At 37.0% G+C, this 24,731-nt stretch overlaps 1 protein-coding gene across 22 annotated transcripts in view; it reads right to left on the minus strand.

The window, feature by feature from the left end:
* Window positions 1–20,917, minus strand: part of DPH5 (diphthamide biosynthesis 5) — a 92,906-nt gene extending 71,989 nt beyond the window's left edge. For 20 of the 22 annotated variants that reach the window (XR_006206449.1, XR_006206450.1, XR_006206448.1 and 17 more), the window contains exons 1-3: window positions 19,778–20,917; window positions 11,252–11,376; window positions 3,591–3,699 (exon numbers count right to left, since the gene is read on the minus strand). Coding sequence is in view for 10 of the 22 variants with exons in the window: in XM_042953083.1 (XP_042809017.1) it covers window positions 3,591–3,699; window positions 11,252–11,376; window positions 19,778–19,912 (369 nt within the window). In the remaining 12 variants the exon portion in view is untranslated. The remainder of the gene's footprint in view (window positions 1–3,590; window positions 3,700–11,251; window positions 11,377–19,777) is intronic. The other 2 variants (XM_042953077.1, XM_042953078.1) reach the window with 2 other exon arrangements.
* Window positions 20,918–24,731: the final 3,814 nt, after the last annotated feature.

Below are 24,731 nucleotides of genomic sequence, written 5' to 3' on the forward strand. Positions count from 1 at the left end.
ACAACAGAGACCCAGCCAAATCTCTAACATATATCAGTCTACTTGAATTTCTTATACTTCCCACTACCTGATGTTTATTTTATGGTTGTTATTGCCTCTCCTTCCTACTAGAATGTAAGCTCTTTGAAAGCAGAGACCTTGTTAGACAGGTTTATCAGCATATCCAAGGCAAGCAAATAATAAATAGGCAAACAATATTTGTTGAATAAATGGATCACTAAACCTCTTAATGATGTCTAACTTGGTAGCCTTTACTACACATTCCCTTTAACAAGAAACATTTTCATAGGAATATGGGGTTTGCAATAAAAAAAACTATTTTATGGCATGCCTATAATAGAATGTGTATCAACTGGTTTTGTGTGTTTTGAAGTGTTAGTCTACACACCTACTTACCTTCATTAATACTGATAATCAAGGGGCGCCTGGGTGGCTCAGTCAGTTGGGTGTCCGACTTCGGCCCAGGTCATGATCTCGTGGTTCATGGGTTTGGGCCCCACGTTGGACTCTGTGCTGACAGCTCAGAGCCTGGAGCCTGCTTTGAATTCTGTGTCTCCCCCTCTCTCTGCCCCTTCCCTACTCATGCTTTGTCTCTCAAAAATAAATAAACATTGAAAAAAAAATACTGATAATCAAGAGTCTAGTTAATAAACTACAAAGTTGATGAAAAATACTCAGTAGTTGATTCTGAGCTCTCTATGCTGCTTTAGAAAACAATGATAAGATAGGTTCAAAAGGGGCTAACAAACTGATAGGCTTAAAAAAATCTGTGCCCATTATTTCCAGGTTAGGAATTCCATACTGCTACTCTTTAACCTAAGGTAAAAACATTGTAAAACATATACTATTCAGGTCTGTCACATTACCCAAAACAGTACTTCTGTTCAATAACTTGATGGCTGTTTTTGAACTCATGGGAAAGCTTTCACAGAGATGACAGAATCTCTTTCGAAAGTGGTGCCCACTTCCCTTTTAAAAAATTGAGCAAGATGGCATGGCAAGGTAACCTGTTAACATTCTACATTTAGCAAACATATTTCTGAGAACTGAAATCTACTCTTTCAATTATGCCATGCTAAAAAAAAAAAAAGCACAAGTTCATTAACTTTCTAAGAAAGTTTTTATCTGTCTAGTTTGGTGATATTCAAAATGTACTAGCAACTTCAGCATCACCTGAGAATTTGCTAGAAATGCAAATTCTTAGACACCCACCCCCACCCCAGATCTACTATATCTGAAAATTTCAGGGGAAGGCCAGCAATCTCTTTTATAAGCCTTCTAAGTAATTCTCATGAATACTAAAGTCTGAGAACCACTCGTGTTAAGTTATTGTTTTTCCCATAAATGCTAACCCTAAATACTTAGAAGAAAAAGAGCAGCTACTATAAGGAAGGGGACTTTGAAAACCTTAGGTATTATGCAGGGTATCTATACATTTGTTTTAAAATGTAAAAGTGCCATGAATATAATGACTGTATTTTTAATGCCTTTTATCTTAGAACACTTAGAAACAGTATCAATAATTACCTCTTTCTCCTAGAATATAAATAACTTGGGTGGTACAAAAAGTATACTTTCATAGAAATTTCATCAAATACCTAAGGCAGAACCTAAAAAGGCACTTCCTGTTTTTCACACAAGTAGTAAGTCATTTTCATACCCAGATTAGAGAATAGAACCAAGATGGGGAAACAATGCTTTGTAGCTGCCCAGAAAAATCCTATATAAAACTGAGAGAAAGCTGAATTGTTAAAAATAATCTATGTAATATGGATATGATCTTAAGGGCTTCTATGGAGACTGTCAATTCTCACAGTAAATTTCCTCTCAAATACCTTCACCTATTTCAGACATGAGAACAATAACACTGTACCTGTCTATCAGCCTAGAGGATCAGGAGGAGAACAGGGTCACCCTAATTTCGTTCCTGCCAGTCTGAATAACAGATATGCATGTGATGAAGACAAAAATCTTTTGAAAAGTTTTATGTTTAGAAAGAAGCAAAAAACTTTAAATGATAAGTCATGATAATTTAGACCAAAATATGATGGAAAGGGGCTAGGTAACTTTCCTCACCAGAAATCAAAATAAAACCAATATGACAAATATATATATACTCCATTAGCTTAAGGTTTATTACACATCTTTGTGTATCACATGATTAATTTATTCTTCTCTTTTTTTCCTTTCTCCTGGCAACCATCAGTTCTTAAAAAGTACATGGTCTACAGGAAGAATACTGGACTATGAATCAGGAAATTCCATTCACTTACTCCAGCACAGGAATGTTCAAGAGGGTTTTTAAAAGTGTAAAAAAGAGGGGCGCCTGGCTGGCTCAGTCAGTTAATCATTGGACTCTTGATCTCAGCTCAGGTCATGATCTCATGGTTCACGAGATAGAGCCTGGCCTCCTTGAGATTCTCTCTCCCTCTCTCTTGCCCCCTCCCCTATGTGAGCACAGGTGCACAAACACTCTCTCTCTTTCAAAATAAATAAACTTTAAAAAAAAAGTGCAAAAAGGCCTTGAATTGGCAAGGTTTTTAAGTACGCATTTTATTAGAAGACAAAAGAGAGCAAAATTCTTTGCCAATTTAAATGTAATAACTAAGTGCAAGTAATGAATACTAAAAGGTGAATCATTTATATCTTTTCTCTGATTCTTCAGAACCAAAGGCAATATTTCTGAGATGACTGGCTAGCATGTCAATTAAATTGAGATATTCTTCCTAGGTAACGCAGAAAATAAAGACACCTCTAAAGCAACAGACACAGACTGGTGTTCCAATGTAAATGTATCTTCTTGTTGTAAATATCTATTTTAAATTATGCTTTCCAGGAAGACACACTGGGGATATCTCATTTCACAGATTCTAAGATGTACGTTTTTTTCTATTAAAATATATCTGAAATAGGAATAAGTCCTAACAAGGAATTAAGTCTTAAAACCACTGTTGGCCATGAGCAGTCACAGTTGCCATAGATCATATATGTGTGAACATCAGAACACAAGATACCAAACTTCAGCAGCTTGGAAGAAAACCCCAGAAACAGTTATGGAGCACTCTTTTAACTCCTCAAAACTAAGACTGCTGGGTTAAAAATAACCAATACACTGAGATAATTACATAGGTGGCTTAAAAGCCTAATATGATTGGCTTTTGGCTCTTTTACAGATTCCTTTAAGAAATGCGGTATCACAATGCTCGTGATGGGACAGAAAAGAATAACCATATGGAAAAATATGCATCAACGATGCAGAGTAAGTTATTTGGAAGAGTGTGAAAAGGCTTTAGGAATACAGAACCAATTTAATTAGATTAAATTTCCCTGGTTTTGTATGTGAAAGTTGGATATAAGATTAAAGTCTTTCTGTAGCTAATTTCAGTGGTCTATTCAATGAGGGGGAAAAAGATCTAAGTTCTAGGGAAATAGTATAAAATATTTAATATTTAAAAATTTAGTACACATTGATGTATTACATAAAATAACATCTTAAAATTCATGAAATATAACAAAATCTACCTGCAATTTGTAGTTTTCTAAAACACTTTTGCTAACTACCATTAAGAAAAAAATCTTCGTAGCATTACCTGTAAACCACAGCAGCCTACAGCATTCATTATGGAAGCATTGTGAATAACTCGGTAAGAGATTCCCAGTTTTGTTGCTCTCAGAATAAGATCGCTGTGTGTGGTAGCCCTGTAGTGGGAAAAGATCAGGTTGGATTAAAGTAACACTGACTTTTTAAGACAGTAAAGGTATAATATTTCATGAGTTCAAGCCAATCAAAGGGTTATGGGGGCTGCTTTTCCTCAATCTGGGGGCTGACAAGAAAAGTGTTCAGTCTACACATGCCCTTCACAGTGCTAAACTGCACTTGTTACCCTTTTAGAGCAGCCTTGGTAGCTACAGAGAAAAAGGGAAGTTGTACTTACTCTTTTGTCCCTTTAATACCTGCAAACACATCTGTGGAATGGAAGTTCAGCAAGTGAACTCCTGAGCAGCAATCCTCAAACTTTTTGGTCTTAGGACCCCTTTAAACTCTTAAAATGACTGCTCTGAGTTCTAAATGATGGCACAACTAGACCTACTCTGTACTTTCTGCTCTATTTTGAAGGTTTCTTTTTTTATATTTTGAAATACTACAGAACAGACGATAAAGAACATTTTTATAGGCTATCAATTTCTGCCTTTATATTAGGGTTCTATCTGACATAATCGTAGTTGCATTTTACATTTGTCTAGCAGTGATTTTATTTTATTTATAACTGTTCTCAGTCTGGTTACTGTATATAACTGTATGTGTGCATGTGTATGTGAGTGCACATTCTGCCTGTTGCCTTTCCTTTGTTGAGACAAATCTAATGATTATGATAAGGTAAGACTTTGGTGGAGAGAGAATATATGTAAATGTAAGTATGGGTACTATGAAATGTAACCCCACATCAATTTAGAACTGCATTATTAAAAGCCTTTTTCCCCTGGATGAAAACTCCAGGTCCTGCTGGGGAAAGCAACATTAGCATGTTTGAGAAACTACATACAAACCAGCAGAACCTGTCAACTGGTCAATGCATACCAAGTAGGAAGATCAAGGGCTTTCACCCCATGAGGCAGTCAGAAACAGATTAACAAATGCCCACCAGGGAAGCCTGTTTTTAATCACACATAAAATAAAAACTAGTATGAAAAACAATCATTAATTTGATTTAGAGCAAGCTTTTAAAAAATAATATAAATGACAGTTATAAAGAATGTTTTTAATATCATCTTCAACAGCATTTCACTACTTAACACTAAGATTAAAGAATATTGAATTAGTTACTTGGTGAGTTATTTGAATAGATGAGCAGAAAGAAAACCTGGTTTAAAATCATACCTCTCTTTACCACAACTTCATTTAAAATGACCAGATGTGGTTGGTATACTATGAAGATTTAATGACCTGACAAAGTGATCTGATTTTGTGAAACTGCCATGAATGTGATTAAATGAGTGCCTCAGATTTCTGCTATGAAAAAATTGGTATTTTATCATCATGATTACCCAAATTATACTGCTTCATGCAAAAGAAAAAACTGGCTTGAAACACAGGTTTAAACCATCATATTGGGCATTCCTTCTAGATCACGAATCATGAAAATGCTTCATTTTGGTGACTGGAAAAGTGTGTGTGTGTGTGTGTGTGTGTGTGTAAAGACAAATTTATTACTACTTCTGGGCACATGGCTCTATCCAAAATCACGTGTGTATACGTATGTATATATGATTTTGGATGGAGCCACGTGCCCAGAAATAGTAATAAATTTATCTTAATAATATTCTTATTACTTGGAATTGCTCTGAAAGCAATTTCAAAAGAGATTCAAGAATGTTCTGATCAATGGAATCAATAAAATAAAGAACATAAAGGTGACCAATTTAAATGTGTAAGACTTGGGGCGCCTGGGTGGCTCAGTTGGTTAAGCGTCCGACTTCAGCTCAGGTCACGATCTCGCGGTCCGTGAGTTCAAGCCCCGCGTCGGGCTCTAGGCTGATGGCTCAGAGCCTGGAGCCTGCTTCTGATTCTGTGTCTCCTTCTCTCTCTGCCCCTCCCCCATTCATGCTCTGTCTCTCTCTGTCTCAAAAATAAATAAAGGTTAAAAAAAAAATTAAAAAAAATAAATAAATGTGTAAGACTTGGTATGTTTATTTTACAATAACATTAGTTTGCAGATACAGTACTGCCACATTTGACAGTGCTATGGCTTGTGATCTGAAAGTTCATTAACATTTGTAATGATATGCTGAAAGTGATGTTCTCATAAACTACTGGAAGCATTATAAATTGGTACAGTCCTTTGAAAAGTAATTTGACAATACATGCTTGAAAATATCCATGTTCAAAACTTTTGATTTTTTTTTCTTTGGTATTATAAACTTTTTGGAGAAAAAAAATCCAAAATGTAGGGATGAGAGAATGGAAGGAGGGGAAAAGGGTCATATACATTAATCCATACACGGCAGCTTTACTTATATTGGAGAAATAAATGGACTAATGATAATAACGTTGACATTTATTGAATAGCTACTAGATGCCAAGCACATCCATTGCATGGAATGGATAAAGATCAAATGACCTACATTAAAGCAAATAGAAGACAAGTGAATAAAAAGATATGTTTTTATGTATGTGTGTGCCATGAAGGAAAAGGCACACAACATAAGGATAAAAAAAATTGTGTTCATTGCTTATAAAATATACACGACTACAGAGCATACTAAAATAAAGGATGGAATAACAAAATGGAATCACCATTAAAATTAGTTTAATCGTGACCTTGGTCAACTAAATTCTTTATGGGGATAGAAAGCTTAAGACTGTCATTGCTCACATGACTGGGTCAGATCTATTGACATACAATTTTTTTTAGAGTCATTTACATTCTTTATGTGATTAACTTCCACATTCCTATCAGTAACCTGGATAAAAGGGAAAAGATGAGAACTATATCAACTGACTTAACTGACTTTCAATTACCTTCTTTCAAAATTTAAGAGTGGATGATGGTGATGGCTGCACAACAGTGTGAATGTACTTAATGTCATTGAACTGCACACTTAAAAATGCTTAAAATGGTTAATATTATGTTATATAAACCTTATCACAATTTAAAAAATATTAGAATGAAGAATTTGAGATTAAGTACTTTTCAAAGTTTATATTCAGATAAGGGGAAAGGGATTTAAAAATAAAAAATTTTTGTGGTTGTACATAAGGAAGAATTTTGGTGCTTTGCTGCATTCCATATTTTCTTCCAGGTTTATGCATTTAATGCACACAAATCCTAATTCTTCAAGGCCCAATGAAAATGTACACATTCCCCACCATTCTGTCTGCAACTACCATATCTCAATAGTAATCCAGTGGGTAAATTAAAAATAACCAAGGTACAGTAATTATTACACAAATCTGAATGTAAGATTATGCATGATTATTGGTCAATGACATAGAGCAAATTAATTGCCCAGGAGTTTAAAAAAAAAAAAAAAAAAAAGGCTGCCCTCATTCCTGAATAAAATAATGGAGGACTCATGGAAGAGGTGGCATCTGAGCTGGGTCTTAAAGAATCTACTATTTTACTGAAAAGAAACTGGGGATGACTACAGTTGACACTGCTGTACAGTATATCTGAAAGTTGTTAAGAGAGTAGATCTTAAAGTCTCTCATCACAAGGAAAAAATGTTTTTTTCCTTCTCTTTTTTGTATGATGGATGTTAACTAAACTTACTGAGGTAATCCATTCAAAATATGAGTCAAGTCATTTCACTGTTTACCTTAGACTTACACAGTGCTGTTATGCCAATTAAATGTCAATAAATTGCTAACAAAAGAAGCAAATTGGCAAGAAAAGTCTATTTTAAGGAAAAAGTATGAGCAGCAAAAACATGGTAGATAAATACTGCAAAAGCACTTACAAAATGGCAAAACCGTACAATCTGACTCTAGCACAATAAAAACAAAGAGTAACCAAAGAAGAAAGTACATAGACTATTAAAAGACTTAGGCCATGAAGTCAACTTCAGTGTCTACTCAAGGTTTTTGAGCAGGGTAGTAACAGCATCGAGGCACTTTCTCTAGGCCTCCATTTTTCATGTATGTGGAATTCTCCCTTCTACCCCCTAAGTCCCACAGACCTCCTCCACAATTTCCACCTACTGAATTCTACACAGACCCAGCTCAAGCACCAACTCCTCCATAAAACCACCATAGAAAAACTCCAAACTCTTTGCCTTTTAATTTACACTTTTCTATCCTCATCCTCGACCTAATCTTTCAGCAGTGTATCAGAGTTCACCACTCTTTCCTCTCTAAAGTATCTCTTTTCTTGGCTTCTGTGACAACACACTCTTGGTTTTCTTCCTCCTCTGGCTCTTGACAGACCACGAAATACAAGTTTCCTAAGGCTTGATCCTAGGTCTTCTTCTTTTCCCCTTGTTCTTTTCTAAAGTGATTTCAGGGACGCCTGGGTGGCTCAGTCGGTTGAGCGTCCGACTTCAGCTCAGGTCATGATCTCACAGTCCGTGAGTTCGAGCTCCGCGTTAGGCTCTGTGCTGACAGCTCAGAGCCTGGAGCCTGCTTTGGATTCTGTGTCTCCCTCTCTCTCTGCCCCTCCCCCACTCATGCTCTGTGTCTGTCTCTCTCTGTCAAAAATAAATAAACATTAAAAAAATTAAAAAAATAAAGTGATTTCATCCGTTTCTCTAGCTTTAAACACCATATCTCTCCCTCTCTCCCACCCCATATATACTCATGAATTCAAAAGCCACACATCCAAGAAAACCCCTTGAGCTCCAGTAGCAGATATCAAATTGCCTACATGACATCTCAAATTTAAAACATTTCCAGAACCAATTCTTGTTTTCCCCTACAAGTTTTCTTCATTTCAAGAACTGGCACTATCAACTACTCAGTCACTAAAGCCAGAATTCTGGAAAACTTGCTTCTTTCCTTTTCCTCACCTACATACATAATACTGGCATTCCTCCTTCTAAATTCTTCCCAGTTTGCCTTTTTCTGTCTTCTACCAGAGCCACCCTGTCTCCCTAAATCCCTTCATGCAAGCATTTAGAATGGTCATTTAAGAATGTCAATCAGACTGTGATTCTTTCCTGCTTAAAAACCACCAAAGATGTGCCAGAGTACTTCAAACAAAACCCTACCCCCACCAAGGCCTTACAAGATCTGGGTCTCACTTACTTCTTTAACTCCCTCTCATTCCCTCTCCCTGCTACTCCAGTCACTTTGGCCTTCTAGGTCTTTGAATACATTCTTGCTGTTCCATCTGCTTACAATGTTCTTCCCTTCAGCTATTCCTTTCATCTTTCAGACACCTGTTTAAATATTACCTCAACAAAAAGGATTTTCCATATACCCTGCACAAATTAGCCTATTCCTGTGAGTCCTTTTTTTCCTTGACAGGCCTATCAAAATTTTAAATTTGTTATTTTTTCTTTCATTGATGTCAGCCTCCCTTACTAAACTGTGAAGCCTGTGTTTTATCATCTAACATATATCCAGCATGTAGGAGTGCCTGTCATGATATAAGTGTTCCAAAGATATTTATTGAATGGAGAAATGTCAGTCTAAGATATGCCTCATCTTCCTTTGTGACCCCAGGCAAAATATTAAACAACTCTTTCCATTAATATTTCATTGATATCTACTATATTGTGAGGGAAACTAGGGAGATAAAATTGTGAAGGACAGCCTACAAATATAAAAGGTAGAGGTATATATTTATTAAAAAAATACATTGTGAGGCAATGTATGAAAACTCATATGAATAATACTTTAGCTGTTAGAAACAGAACTTCTCATCTGGGTAATAAAAGACTGCATCACTGAGAATATGATGTCTGAGTTAGGCTTCAAAAGATGGCTGGACTCTGACAATCAGAAATATACCAAAAGGTATTATAGATGCAGGGAAGAGTTTGAACAGATGTATAGAATGAGAAATCAAGATGATGGTGGAAGAACAAACTGGTTGGCATGAGTGTGGGCAAACTAGTACAAGAAAACCAAATACAGTTAGAAGGGCAGGCTGGACAGTACCTTTCATGTCTGGCCAACGGACAGAGCTACTAATTCTCACTTTGAGCTCAAGTAAGATTTTCAAATTGTGGTTTCACAAATATAAATTTGACTACAACATAGGTAATGAAATAAGAATCTGTACCTGGACCAGACAAAAGGCTACTATATTAAACTAGGGAATAAAAAAGATTTAAAAAAATTTGGTTAACAAAAAGAAAGGTCAAAAGCAGTGCTTCTCATACTAACTAGTAAAAGGTCAATATTTTAAGTTCTAAATGGTCATGGAACAATAGTTTTGTAAAATGCAATCAAAATTAATGATTAGGAAAATAAAATATAAAATACAAAATATAAGCTCCAAATTATAATTATGAGATTCAGCAGAGATAAAATTACTTCTAAAAACTGCTATAGAATTTCTAAATGCTTACTCTCAATTTCTGTAGTTCTCATCATGGACTAGAAAATTTGTGGGCTGGGACCAATCTATAAACCTCACATTGAGCAGCACTGGTTTGCTGGGCTCTGTCAGTGACTAGATGCCATGGAAGTCAAAAGTAACTCTGAGATTACTCTTTTAGGTGACTGTAAGAATTGTTATACCATCAAGTAAGAAAGTTTGGTGAGTTCAGAAGGTGTCACTATAAAAAAATATGGAATTTTGGCAGGAATCCAGTGCACTAATGAGAAAATCCTACAAGAGTTTCAAGACATTTTATACATAGAATTTTTCATCACCTTTATTTTATTTTACTATTTTCTGGCTAAAAGAAATAAATAAAGGAAAAATAGGTACTGTTAATTTGGAGGAAGACTTACAGAAAACAATGTCATAGGCTAAAACAAACTGTTATTTTTAAATGTGTGATTATACAATGTCATTTGCAACCAAGCATAATAAGGAAACATAATCTCTGGCATACCATACTGATGTAAATTACTTTTTTTTTTTTGACAGACACATGCACATGTAACTCCATTCTTTTTGAAAAACATCCTTGGTGGTGAGTTCATAGTGCTTTAATTGTCCTTATGTTCCCTAAATCTGTGACATAAATCTTGGGTCACCAGCTGGAGACAAAGAACTCCTCTGTTTTGCTTGACATTAGAGATTGATGATGCTTGACTAGACAAGTAGAAACCCATCTTTTTAGTAATGGGGAAAGAACAGAGCTCCCAAGGGATATAAGAAATTGAAATCTGAGGCTTGACAGATTTTTAAATTCAAGGCAAGTAAAGTGACAATGTTGATAAATATGAAGTGATTAAAAAAGAAAAACAAAAAAGCCTAGGATAAAGGAATCAGAAGATGCTTGCAATTTACCTGAAAAATAAATGGCAGCTATAACTCTTGATAATGTAATAAACTTATTAATAATAATATACTAGTTAGGTCATTTGATGTCCTAAGTTATCTTCTAAAAGAATAGCAAAAGCAATGATACAAACTTTAGAACAGACCCTTAATAACCAATGTAAGAGTTACATATGATGACATCCTTATCAAGCAGATTTTCTTCACTAATCTCAAAGATAATGAAAGTTTATGAGATTTTAGAACCTAGGTAAACACAGTCCTTTATTAGGACCTGGCAAGTAAAAGTTTTAAATGGATTAATTCTTACCGAGTTAAAAACAAGCAAATAAATTAAAATATCTGCTTTGACTTACCCAAATGGATCACCAACCACAAGGAATGCAACATCACAGATATCGGCATCCTTTAAAATATTATCTGCTTCTTGTTCCACTTCTTCTCTATCAGCAAGAATCAATTTTCTTCCGTAGAACTCTTCCTACAGATTTAAGTCCAATATCAAAATGAGACAGCAGGTGACCATTTACACACACACACACACACACACACACACACACACTAATCTCTGTCTGGGGCTGGTGCAAATTTTGGCAACCATCCAGACATCCATACATAGATCACTGAATAGGACTCATCAGTGAGCTAGCACTCTATAACATGTTGCAATTAAACTCTGTCTTTGGGGCTATCTTAATATCCCAAGAGGAGGTAGACCTCCTAACATCTGAGACTTTCTGCATTTTAAATTTATCTAAATCTGAGTCTAACAGACCAGGCAGAATACTGTAGAATGAACAGAGAACATGTTTGTACGAGTCTTACTTCATAAACATACTAATAAAAATGAATATATTAAATAATAACTATAAACATACATGGTAATTTGGGTTTAATTAAATTTTCCATAGGAAAACCTATAGGACTCTGGCTAAAATAAAAGGTAACTTCAATGAGAAATAATAGAAAATTAAGATTCAGTCATTTACAGAACCAGCAAACATTCCTATATAATTGCAAGAAAGATTGATTGAAAACTGTATTTCTGGGGTGCCTGGGTGAGTCGGTTGAGTGTTAGACTCTTGGTTTTGGCTCGGGTCATGATCCTAGAATCATGGGATGGGCCCCACGTCAAGCTCTGTGCTGAGCATGAAGCCTGCTTAAGATTCTCTTTCTCTCCCTCTGCACCTCTTCCCCACTCATTTTTTCTCTAAAATAAATAAATAAGAAAATAAATAAATAAATAAATAACAACTGTATTTCCTACTTCCTGCTAAAAAGGCAGAGATCCAGGGGAGAGAAAAGAATTCTAAGTATATAGGAAGTCTCAACACAAACTGCTTTGTGAACCAATTCCGTGAAGTTCAACTCTAAAGAATAAACCCAGGAGGCTGACCTTAATGGGTGGCAGCATGTAAGTACAGAGAGTGAACTGGTATGCCAGTGGTCATATGGCAGTGGTTACAAACTATTATGCAAAGTCATGAATCTTATTGACTGATTTCCCGTGGAATAATATGTAATTCAAATATAGTAAAAGTGGATGCATAGACAAATACTATTTCTTACATACTGAGAAGTTTGAGCTATAAAGATTATATTAGAAGTCAAATGTTACAAGGACTGCTATAATAGAAGCGTTATCTGGTACTCAATATCTGTCAAGCAAAAGAGTAAATGAGCAAATGATTAAGCATTTGAAGATAAAGGCTATAGTTCCAACTCAGATAACTATTTCTTAATACTTAACTAGAATCTGTTCTTGAAAAAAGATCCCTTCCCTTTCTCTGCATATCTTTGCAGAGATGTTCCAGAAGTTCCCAATGACAATGACGTTTTTACAGATAAAAAGTGTTCTATTTTCACTTTTATATTTTTTCTTAATCATTCATTTGCATATAACTTCCTTTAATTTCATGAGCCCAGAAAACTTATCAGTGGTAGAACATTTATATTCACATATATCTAAGACATACACATGATTACTGAAAACTGAAGGAAACGCTTTTTTTCCTGAACTTCTAACATCTTTTTTTTAATATGAAATTTATTGTCAAATTGGTTTCCATACAACACCCAGTGCTCAACCCACAGGTGCCCTCATCAATGCCCATCACTCACTGAACTTATAACATTTCTTAAAAAAAATTTAAAAAATCACATGTGACTAGCTTAATGCTAGCAGTAATTTTAAATCCTATTCAATACTTTATGATTCAACAACAGAAAACCCCACTCTTCTCAAGACTTCTATCATGTATCACTCCATATTTATTACTTAAGAAACATTTCATTATCTAATTGAAACACAATATTAAAAAAAAAAGTATCCATATATGCATAACCGTACACTTACACCCCAAACACTCCATTATAACCAAATAGCTGATCCTTTTGAAAAAAAATGTAAAAAAGGGAAGAGATAATAAAAGTAGTAAGAAACTGGTATTACATTATTCTTAATTTACCTACTTGTTTATTCATTTACTCAAAGAATATTTCTTTTTTAAAAAATTTTTTAATGTTTATTTATTTTTGAGGGAGAGAGAGACAGAGCATGAGTAGGGAGGGGCAGAGGAGGGAGTCACAGGACCTGAAGCAGGCTCCAGGCTCCGAGCTGTCAGCACAGAGCCCGACACGGGGCTCAAACTCACAATCTGTGAGATCATGCCCTGAGCCGAAGTCAGACGTTCAACTGACTGAGCCACCCAGGTGCCCCAAAGAATATTTCCTATACACAACCTCCAAGCCAACCTCTATGCTTGTTGTCAGCAAATAGTGCTGAATGAGACATACATGGCCCCTGTCCTGTGGCTTATAATGTCTAGTGGGGAATTATCTAACCACATCATTAAGTGCTATAGAAGCATGGAATCTAGTAAGAGTCAGGGAAGGGGCAGGGGGGAAAAGCAGTATAATTTAACAAATAATTTTAAATTTATATTATACATTATCAAATGACTCATTAGCCAGTTTTTGTATAGCATCAGCCCTAATCTCCTCCATGAAAATGAAGGTAAAACTCAAAAAATTCATTGCTTTAAGTTGAAAGCAATGTTTAAAGCTTCTTGCTTTAAGTTGGCAGGTTTTGTATAAGGAGGGCAAGGTAAAAACTCAAAATTAAAATTACTTTTGGGTATTCCTGGAAGGATACATGAAAAATTAGTAATAACTGCCTCTATGAAGGGGAACTGGGCTAGAAATATTGCAATGTATATACCATTTAGTATCTTTTAAATTCTTTTTTAAATGTTTATTTATTTTGAGAGAGAAAGAGAGACTAGGGGAGGGGCAAAGAGAGAGGAGAATCCTAAGTAGGCAAAGAGAGAGAGAATCCTAAGCAGACTCTATGCTATCAGCACAGAGCCCTACATGGGGCTTGATCACACAAACTGTGAGATCATGACCTGGGCTAAAATCAAGGGTTGGGACCCTTAATCAACTGAGTCACCTAGGCACCCCTAATATCTTTTTAATTTTATACCATACAATGTATTACCTAGTCAAAAAAAAAAAAAAAATAGAAAAGTACAGGCCAGAAGTAGAATGTGTAAACAAAATCTTAACAAAATCTTAAACACACACACACACACACACACACACACACACACACATTAACATTTAAAGAAAGAACAGAGAAATAGGGTTTACAAAAGGGACTGAGAAAAATGGAAAAGTACAAATAAAACTAAGAAAAAGTCATGTCTTAAGAGCCAGCTTCAAGGAGTGAGCAAGTATGTCAAAAGCAGTAAAACAGGTAAAAACTGAGAACAAACTGAGGGTTGATGGGGGGTGGGAGGGAGGGCAGGGTGGGTGATGGGTATTGAGGAGGGCACCTTTTGGGATGAGCACTGGGTGTTGTATGGAAACCAATTTGACAGTAAATTTCATATATTAAAAAATAAAAAAAAAATAAAATCAAAAAAAAATAAAATAAAAAAAAAAATAAAAAAAAAAAAAGCAGTAAAACAGGTAAGAATTGAAAAGTATCCTCTGGCATTCTCAGCTATTAAATAACTGCTCAACAAACAAATATTTCAGAGGAATGGAAATCAGCTCACAGGAGTATGAGACATGAGTGAAGCAGGGACAATAAAAGTATGCTGCTTTTTCAAAAACTTTGGATAAATAAGAGAATAGTAACTATGGAGAAAAGATGTTTAAAAGTGGAGAATTTTGGGGTGCCTGGGTGGCTCAGTCAGTTGAGCATCTGACTTCGACTCAGGTCCTGCATCAGGCTCTGTGCTGACAGCTCAGAGCCTGGAGCCTGCTTCAGATTCTGTGTCTCCCTCTCTCTGCCCCTCCCCGACTTGCACTCTGTCTCTGTCTCAAAAATGAATAAACATAAAAAAAAAAAAAAAAAATTAAAGGAGAGAGTTTTCAGAAGAGACAATACCTAAATATGGTTTCAGGTTCAGGGGAGAAGCATATTAAGACAGACTGAACATAAAGAAGAAAGAATAACTGATGGGAATAAAGTTTCAGAGGAAGGGAGAGAAAGAAGTTTGAGAAAAACACATCTACTTAGTCTTGAACAGGAAGAGAAGTTCAATCTAACAAGCCATTTTCTTTTCTTTTTTTTTTGTTTTGTTTTTTTTTTTTTGAGAGAGAATACAAGCAGAAGGGCAGAGAGAGGGAAACATAGAATCTGAAGCAGGCTCTGTGCTGACAGCGCAGAGCCCAATGCAGGGCTCAATCCCACAAACTGTGAGATCATGACCAAAGCCAAAATGAAGAGCTGGACACTACTGACTGAGACACTCAGACGCGCCTAACAAGTCATTTTCTAAGACTGGAGGGAAGACAGATTCAGATTTAGGGCAAGGACAAATGGGAAGTTAATGGGAAGTTAATGAAGGTCATAGCTGGTTGCCTCATCTTTCTCAGTGGGAAGGCCTTTACTGTCTTCTCCTCTATCCCTCCAATATCATTCCACAGCTATCAGATAGGAAGACAGGAAGTAGAGCGAGTTGGTACCCAGATGAAGTAGATTAGGAAGAAAAGGGAGGGAACATACATACTGGAAGAAAATGAAAGTTATTTGAGTGATGCCCAAGAACAAGTATAGCAAATTATTATGCTTGTTTCTTCCATGCTTTTGCTCACAATTATTTTTTCTCCAGTAAAGAACACTATGCTCTTTCTCTTCCCTTTACCAAATCTTATCTATAACTGTCTCTTTCTCTTCCCTTTACCAAATCTTATCTATAATAACTGTCTCTTTCTCTTCCCTTTGCCAAGTCTTATCTACAATAACAACATTTATAGTATATTTACATTAGGATCACTCTGGGGTCAGGCATAGTTCTAAGAACTTACGCCTATGAATTCATTGAATCTTCGTTATAATCTATGAGATAGCCCCTATTTTTATCCCTGTTTTAGAGATAAGAAAAAGACCACAGAAAAGTTAACTGATTGTCCAAAGTCACAGAACCTTGGTTGATTACAAAACATCCCATGTATCATAAATAAGCCATAGACAGGCAGAGCTTAGTGATCTCCTCTGCTTTTTGCAGGGTGGCTAAAGCCCCAAAGTTAGCTCCTTTTGGCCATAGCTGCTTTCTCTATTTACCCTGCGGAGCTGTGCAAATATTGCCATTTTCAATCTAGACTATGAAAACAAAAGAAATAAAACAAAAAGATTGGGATGCATTAAGACACAGCTTAAATTCCATCTATTCTGTAGTCTCCCTTGACCACCATGGACTGAAGTGATCTTTTTTTCTTTTTTTAATGTTTGTTTATTTTTGAGAGAGCGCGAGCAGGGAGGGACAGAGAGAGAGAGGAGGACATAGGATCTGAAGCAGGCTCTGCTCTGACAGCAGAGCCTGATATGGGGCTCAAACTCATGCACTGTAAGATCGACCTGAGCTGAAGTTGAATGCTTAACCAAACTGAGCCACCCAGGTGCCCCATGAAGTGATCTTCTTTCTTATATGGATTTCAATTAGAATTAATAACTAGTAATTATTTATTATGTAAGGCAGCTTCTCCTAATTCATGAAAACAAGAGCACTGGCTTAAGTAAGGTCATCTAAGTTCTTCCCAGCAATATCATTTTATAGCTTCTTTCACTGTTGTCATGAATTGTTATTTAAATCTTCCTTTATTATTTATGTTTTCCTGGGTATAACACAGATAAATCATGAACCACTTGAGAACAAAGGCCATACCTTTTACTTCTTTGTATAAGGCACTACAAGTGTATTACACCAAATCGGCATAGAAGATCATAATTTATTCACAGAAAGCGCCTAAAGAAATTCAAAGTGTATATAACAAAACTAAAACTCTTCCCTGGATTCACTGTCTCTAGTTTAATGAACTTTTGAATACTACAGAACATATAAACAATACTACCTGTTTGGCAATTTGAAAACAATAGCTTTCAATGTAAGAATAGATAAATTCCAGATTTGTTTAGTAACATCTATATATGGCTTTCATAATTTTGTGTGATTATTGATAAAAGAAAGCACATGTTCACTGCAGAAAATAGGTTTTTCCAATCTTTTTTATGCACTGTGTAATAATTATCCAGTTATTGAGACTAGATTGTACATACAGGTGTGAGCACGTGTCAACAATTTTTAAAAATCAATTTGTTTAAAGAAAGAAAAAGGTAGAAATGAAAAAACAAAAAGGAAGTCACTGAAGAGAAAGTGGCTCTGACATTTTACTGGGCAATATAAGGCATGAATTTATTTATTTATTTATTTATACCTTAACTTATTCTAGAAAAGAGTCACTAAAGGTGGCTGATGTCACACAGAAAGTTGCTCAGGGAAAAACATGAACTAAAGACCTGGAGAAGGTCATGAAGAACAGACTGATGGAATTTTGTGATAAGAAGATTCAAAATTCACCATTTTGCTTGAATGCTACCTTTCTCTGAAATTATTATTCTGTGAAGCTATGATCTACCCCTGAGTATACAGAGACACTGTATGTTACAAAGGTGAAGAGTGGTGGTTCTCAACTCAGGACTGCCTCGGCTCATATTCTGGCTCTATCACTCATTATGTGTATGACCTTGGGCAAGTTTCTTTGTGCCTGTAAACTGTGAACAGTAATTATAGAATAATAATCCTGTTCCACATATAAAGCACTTAGAACAGTACATAGTAAGTATTCTATTAATATTAGCACTTATTATTGTAGAGAAATGGATATTCCAGCACCTTAACAAAGAACACATAATCTACCTGCAGGTGAGGTTGGGCCCAGCCCGAATTCTACATTTTTGGGAAAAGAATACTTGAAAAAATTACAGCAACCAACATTACCATTTAGTTAGCACTTAAAATTTACAAAGCACTTTCAAATATATCATCTTTTTTTTATTTTTTTAATGTTTATTTATTTTGAGAAAGAACTCAAGCAGAGAGAAAGAGAGAGAGAGAGAGAGAGAGAGAGAGAGAATATCCCAAGCAGGCTCTGTGCTTACAGTGCAGTCTGTGAGACAGAGCCCCGAAATGGGGCTCTGACAAACCATGAGATCATAACTTGAGTGGAAATCAAGAGTCGGACGTTTCACCAACTGAGCCACCTCAAATATATCATCTTAATAAAACCCTACCTTAATAAAATCTCCAATTGGTTATTATCTCTATTGTCACAAATGAGATAATTGAGGTTTAGATAAATCCAGAAATGTGCCTATCAACAACTACCATTTCTGGAGACTTTCGTGACAGGCACTACATTAAGAACCTATGAGGTGAGCATTCTTATCCCCATTTCACAAAGTAAAAAACTAAAGTTAAAGGACTTGTCCAAGATTACATGGTAACATGTAACAGAGAAGATTTCAAGTCAGGTCCAAACTTTCCTCTATGCTAAATCCTGACATCTTACCCTAAAAAATGCTGATTTGTTTTATTTGTCTCTACTCTCTTAGATGAATTTAAGTCCATTCTAGTTTTCCTTAATTACTGGTAAGAGAGGAATACTTATTATCTTGAGCTTAGACAATTTGCTTCCATCCTAACAAACCAGAGTCAACGAATCAAAGCTGGTCGTTAGATGCAACTTTCATATCAATACCAATTCAAGTAGCAGTCCTTAATTCCTTATAACTCTGAGACCAGAATTCCCTGGGCTGTGAATTTGAGAGGGCATTAGACCTGAAATTCTCTAGGTCATTTTTTTTTGTTTAGAAGCCTTGATAGACCAGACAATTCTAAAATCCTCTCCCTCCTCCTATAACACGTCCAACACTCTGTTCATCTTAATTTACATGCCATTTGGAGTTTGACAATGGACATGAACTACTTAACCCCTCCACCAAAATGTACTGAGCCCTTAACAAGAGCCAGCTAAATGCATGATAAATTAACAAATCCTAAGTTTATTAAGTCCCAGGCTTATTCAGTATACACAAGAGTACGTGTATAAGCCTTACGGGGAGTCTTTTTAAAGGTAAGCCGTCTCTGGATAGGATACAGACAGAAAGGCGATTACCATTCCCTATGGAAATACTTCAAAGGGAGAAGCTTTCAGCGTGGTTTCTGAATATATAACCAACTCATTAAGGCTATGTCAGTACCTCATTAGCCCTCAACTCAGAAAAAAATGGACTATCTCATGAAATAAGGGATTTTGAGAACTATCCCCAGGAGTGTAAAGTAACTTTCCTTTCCTATTTACTGGAGAAAACCACAAAATTAGACTTGTAAAGTAAGACAAAAGCACCCTTTCATTTTCCAAGTCACTTGGTTGTTGTATTATTTCCATTCTTGTACTCCTCAGATCCTTAATGAGCAGGGGATGGGTTTTAAAAGGTTTCAACAAGCAGACCTGAAAAGTGCGTTCAGCTTAGTGTAATGAAAATCAGCTGTTAGCTTTCTTCCCAGGACTGGAGATCCTTAAGCACCTACCAAGACTTCCTTCCCTACAGTCAGGATTGAGGTATAGGCTTCCAGATACACCCGACTGCAGCGTCTAACAACTTCCAGACCCTTGACTGTGATGTCCTTGGCATCGCCCAGGCCCAGGCCGATCAGGTAAAGCATTTCAAAGTCCAGGGAGACTGCAGGACGAAGCGAACAAGAAAAACATGTGTCAGCTACACCGAGGATATCTTAAATCTAGTGATGAACATGGAAACTGAAAACCAAAACAGCCGGAGGAGAGACGGCAAGTCACGAGCGAGGTCTGAGAACCTCACTCCACGCCTCTTACATGAGGATTGGAATGAATGTTTGTAAACAACCCTACCCCGCATTTTCTCGTTACACCAACCTAGGAGCACACAATTACCCTAGAGAGAATTGTAGTTGGGTCCCCAAAAGCCTAAAAGCAGCCTTTCCGAAAATATAGCTACCGAAAGCGAGGATTCGCGCACAGAGAAAATCCACGCCGCCGGCCTCACCGACGGTGCCGCAAAACGTCAGCGCCTTTACTGCACTTTACGACTAGCTGGAGGGGCGGGCAAGCCGGCCTCTGCGGGTGGGGTGGGGGAGATCTGCCGGCTGCGCCAGAAGTGACCCGCCCACTGCTAGGGTGGGGAAGCGAAAGGTCAGTCGGTCGGGCAGTCTGTCTAGAGTCCCCAGCATGGCCTCTGGGAAAGGACGAGGAGCACCTGCGATCCCCTTAGCCAGTGGCTTTACACATCCCCAACCTAGGACAGGGTAAGTGCAGGAGCTCTTTGCCTGGGAGGAGCTGGACCCGAGGTTGGGTAGCGCAGAGCGGCGCGTTACGCCTTTTCTCCTTCGGTCACGAGAACGGGTGACGTGTGGGACGGACTTCCCTAATTTGCTCGGGATTGCCCTAGTGCAGAGATTTCCATCCTCGCCTTTGCATTGCGCTGCCGTTTAACCAGCTACCTCCCTGATGAGGTGTCAGTGTAGCCAAACCCGGCCATCAGTGTGATTCTGATTTCCTAGCGGGGCGGTAATTCCTGGGGTTTGTCCCCAACCCCAAGACCTCATGCCGGAGTGCCCCGAGGGGCGTGACTGGGATATGCCTCAGCCATCCTCAGTGTCGGGAAGCCCAGAGCCGCCCTCTCGTCCCGTCCCTCCCCCCGTCCCCCCCCCCCCCCCCCCCCCGCCCCGTGCCTTTCCAAGTGACCTTTAAGAGTGCTCAGGAATTTCAGACTTCTTGCTTCCACAGGGGGAATTCCTATAAAGTAGTTAGTTAGATGTAGTTCCGATATCGAAATGGTTTGTTTTGACTGTAAATGCTGTTGGTAAGGTCACTAGTGACCTCATCCAAGTTAAGAAGACAGTTTCCATTGTTTATCTTAGGCAGTGTTGATTATTCAGAATTTTCCTGCTGCTTCTCAGACAATGCCTTGTGTCTTTTTTTGCCCAATACCTGTTACTTAACCCTTAATTTTATGTTTTTTCCTAGGCTCCATCCACCCTTTGCACTTCACATTCAATACACTCTTCATGACTGATTCTATCCAGTTTCATTACATCCATCCATTCTTCATACCATAAACAAAAATTAATTCAAATGGATCATAGATGTACATATAAACTATATGGAAAACAAAACAATAAAACTTCCTAGAGAGAGAATAGGAGAAAATATTTGTGATCTTATTTAGGCAAAGACTCCTCAGGTGCAACTCCAGAAGCATGATGTAGAAAAGAAAAATTGAGAAATTGAAGTTCAGAGAGATAAAACATATGTTCTTCAAAAGACATTGTTGAAGCCACACACTGGAAGAAAACATTTGCAAAACATGTATCCGGTAAAGGATTTGTATCAGGAATGCATAAATAACTCTCAAAAGGTAAAAATAAGAAAACAACTTAATTTTTTAAGTAGGCAAAGAATTTGAAAAAGAATCTCCCAGAGAATAAGGTAAACAGATCCCCAAAGAGGCTACACTAACATCAAATAAGCCACATCATTAGACATTAGGAAAATAAAAATTAAAACCACGGTGAGAATCTAGTATATTCCTATTAGAATGGCTGAAATTGGAGGACCTGGGTGGCTCAGTCAGTCAAGCATCTGACTTATCAGTCAAGTATCCGACTTTGTCTCAGGTCATGATCTCACAGTTTGTGAGTTCAGGCCCCCCACATCTGCATCCGGTTTGCTGCTGTCAGCACAGAGCCCACTTGAGATCCTCTGGCCCCCTCACTCTGTGACCCTCTGTCTCTGTCTCTCTCTCTCTCAAAAATAAAAACAGTAATAAAAGAATGGCTACAATTAAAAGCAAAAACAAAATAAAACCCTGAATATTCACTCTCAATAATTTTGGGTATCTCTAGTATTTTGCTGACTCAGATTTTAATCTCCCATTTAGACCTCCCCTTCAGCCTCCTATATTTAACTTTCTGCTGGAAATCACCTAGATAACCCAGAGACATATCACATTCAAAGCTGAATCCATCTTCTTCCCTTTCAACTTGGCTTTCCTTCTGTATTATCTACTTTGGATGGAAGGCATTATCAACTACAGACTTATGCAAGCCAGACACGTGGAAGTTACCCCCCATTCAGTCTAACATATCTGCCTCTCTTGGTAGAAACCTTACCTACTGTCGCAGTCTTTCTTTAGGTCTTCATATCACTCTTGCAGCTGGTCACCATGTCTCCCGCACATTCATACTTCTAGGGGCCAGAGAGATCTAGCTAGGATACAATCTGAAAATGTCATTCCCTTCTAAAAATCCTTTTGAGGCCAAGAAAAAGTCCAGGCTCTTCAAAATATCCCACAGGATCATCCCTGGAATGACCTCTGCCTACCTCTCTCTAGCCTCATGTCTCTCCACTCCATACCACGAGCTTTTACTCTGGCACTACTCTTCTGTGCCCACAACATTCTCCCTTTGTGCCTCTGTGACTTTAGTCAGGCTGCCACCTCTGCATTGAATATTCTCTCCCATTCTCTCCTATCTAGGCCACTGCTCACTCTTTAAGACTAAGTTTAGGAGTCCTTCCCAGAGATCCCTGAGGTAGGGTTGAGTATCTCCTTGTAATTACAATAATACTGTATGCATATACTTATCAATCAACTTAAGTGTTTTATAATTGTCCATTTGTGTATCTTCCTTAACCAAACCATCAATTTCATAAAGTTAGGGCCTGTATCTTATATTACACAATTACACAATTGTATCTTATATTACACAGTTACCCAAGGTACACTTAGTGCAGTGTCTGTCACATAGTAGGTATTCAGTAAATAATTATTAAATAGATCATTTATGTATACACTAGTAGCTGAGCAATTTCTTTGAATTATGGTGTAGTTTCCTATCTTTATGAAATAAATGCAGGGTGTGGTATATTTTAGATGACTCCCAAAAAGTCGTTGATGGAATGTCAAACAAAAACAATGCCTCACTTATGCCACTTCAGAAAGTTATTTACGTTAAAAGGTTTATGACACAGTTCACATATACTTCATATGCACCCTGTTGAGTAGGTAAGCTTTCCAATGTACTGATCATGTTTTTGTTGTCAGATTTGCTTTGGGTAATTCCAGGTAGATTTACAGTGAAAAGGCAATGTCAAAAGGAATAATTAATCAAAAGGAAGGTGTTGTCTATCTCCTTTTAGGAAATCTGTATTGAAAATGAAGTTATTCTGGGTAGGTAAGGAAATATTCTTTTTAGATATGGAAGCAATTTCAGTTTTTGCTCTTCAGAATTCAGTCAAAGGAACTGCTTTCCCTATAGAATTCTTAAACCTTTTTACCTGCCTTCATTTCTCAATAAGAGTGTAAATTTAGGAACTTTTCTGGAGATAAAGTAAAGGTGTTATGCAAATCTCTGCAACTCAACAAATATAACCAGCAAACTCTTGCTGTTTTTTTGCAGAATTATTCTGTGTGATTTGGACATTTCTCTCTTACCATTTAAAACAGTTTCAAATATGATTGCATTTCCCTCAATAATTTATTATTAAAAACTTCAAACACTTAGAAAAGTTGAAACAGTTTTATAATAAACATCCATATAGTCACCTCTTAGGTTTGTTCTATAGTTGTTAACATTGTGCTGTATTTGTTTTATCACATGTTTATCCATTCATCCATCCATCAACCCATCTTATTTTTTGATGCATTTCCAAGGGAGTTGCAGACGTAAGTACACATATTGATTGCATTTTGCATGAAAGATAACCCCCTCATCTAGGTAAACAGATTAACAAAACATACCTTATTTTGATGATAATGAAAGCAGTTAGTCAGAATACATATTTATAATGCCATTGCAAGTTTGAATCTCACATCTGGGGGGGGGAAGGCAGGGGGGTGGTTATAAAGAACTGTGATTCTAGGGCTTAAAAAAAAAAAAGAAAAGGATGAAATGAAAGCCTTTTTAGTTTTAGTTTAAAGAATAACAAGGATAGGGGCACATGGGTAGCTCAGTTGGTTAAGCATCAGACTTCAGCTCAGGTCATGATCTCTCAGTCTGAGTTTGAGCCCCGCATCAGGCTCTGTGCTGACAGCGCAGAGCCTGGAGCCTGCTTCAGATTCTGTGTCTCCCTCTCTCTCTGCCCCTTTCCCACTTGTACTCTCTCTCAAAAATAAACATTAAAAAGAAAAAAAAAAAAAGAATAACAAGGCCTAGAGAGTTTTCTTCTTTATATTCCGCTTGCAGGTAGGAGAGTACCAAATCATCCCTCAGGGTGAACATTTATGCTTTTCCTGAAAGATCTTTAAGCTGTTTTCATAACCTTTGTCAGTAACTCATTTTTATACCCACACTGTCAGAAATTCTTCCTTATATCTAATCTGTGACCTTCAGGCAGTAGTCATAAAATGTGAAAGATACAGATAGTCATAAGAAGTTAATACTGATGGCTTTTCCATTCCATTGTCATAAACACACCATATAGTAGTTATATTTTAAAGTGGGGACA

Source organism: Panthera leo, chromosome C1, assembly GCF_018350215.1.
Source record: "Panthera leo isolate Ple1 chromosome C1, P.leo_Ple1_pat1.1, whole genome shotgun sequence".
Lineage (NCBI taxonomy): Eukaryota > Metazoa > Chordata > Mammalia > Carnivora > Felidae > Panthera > Panthera leo.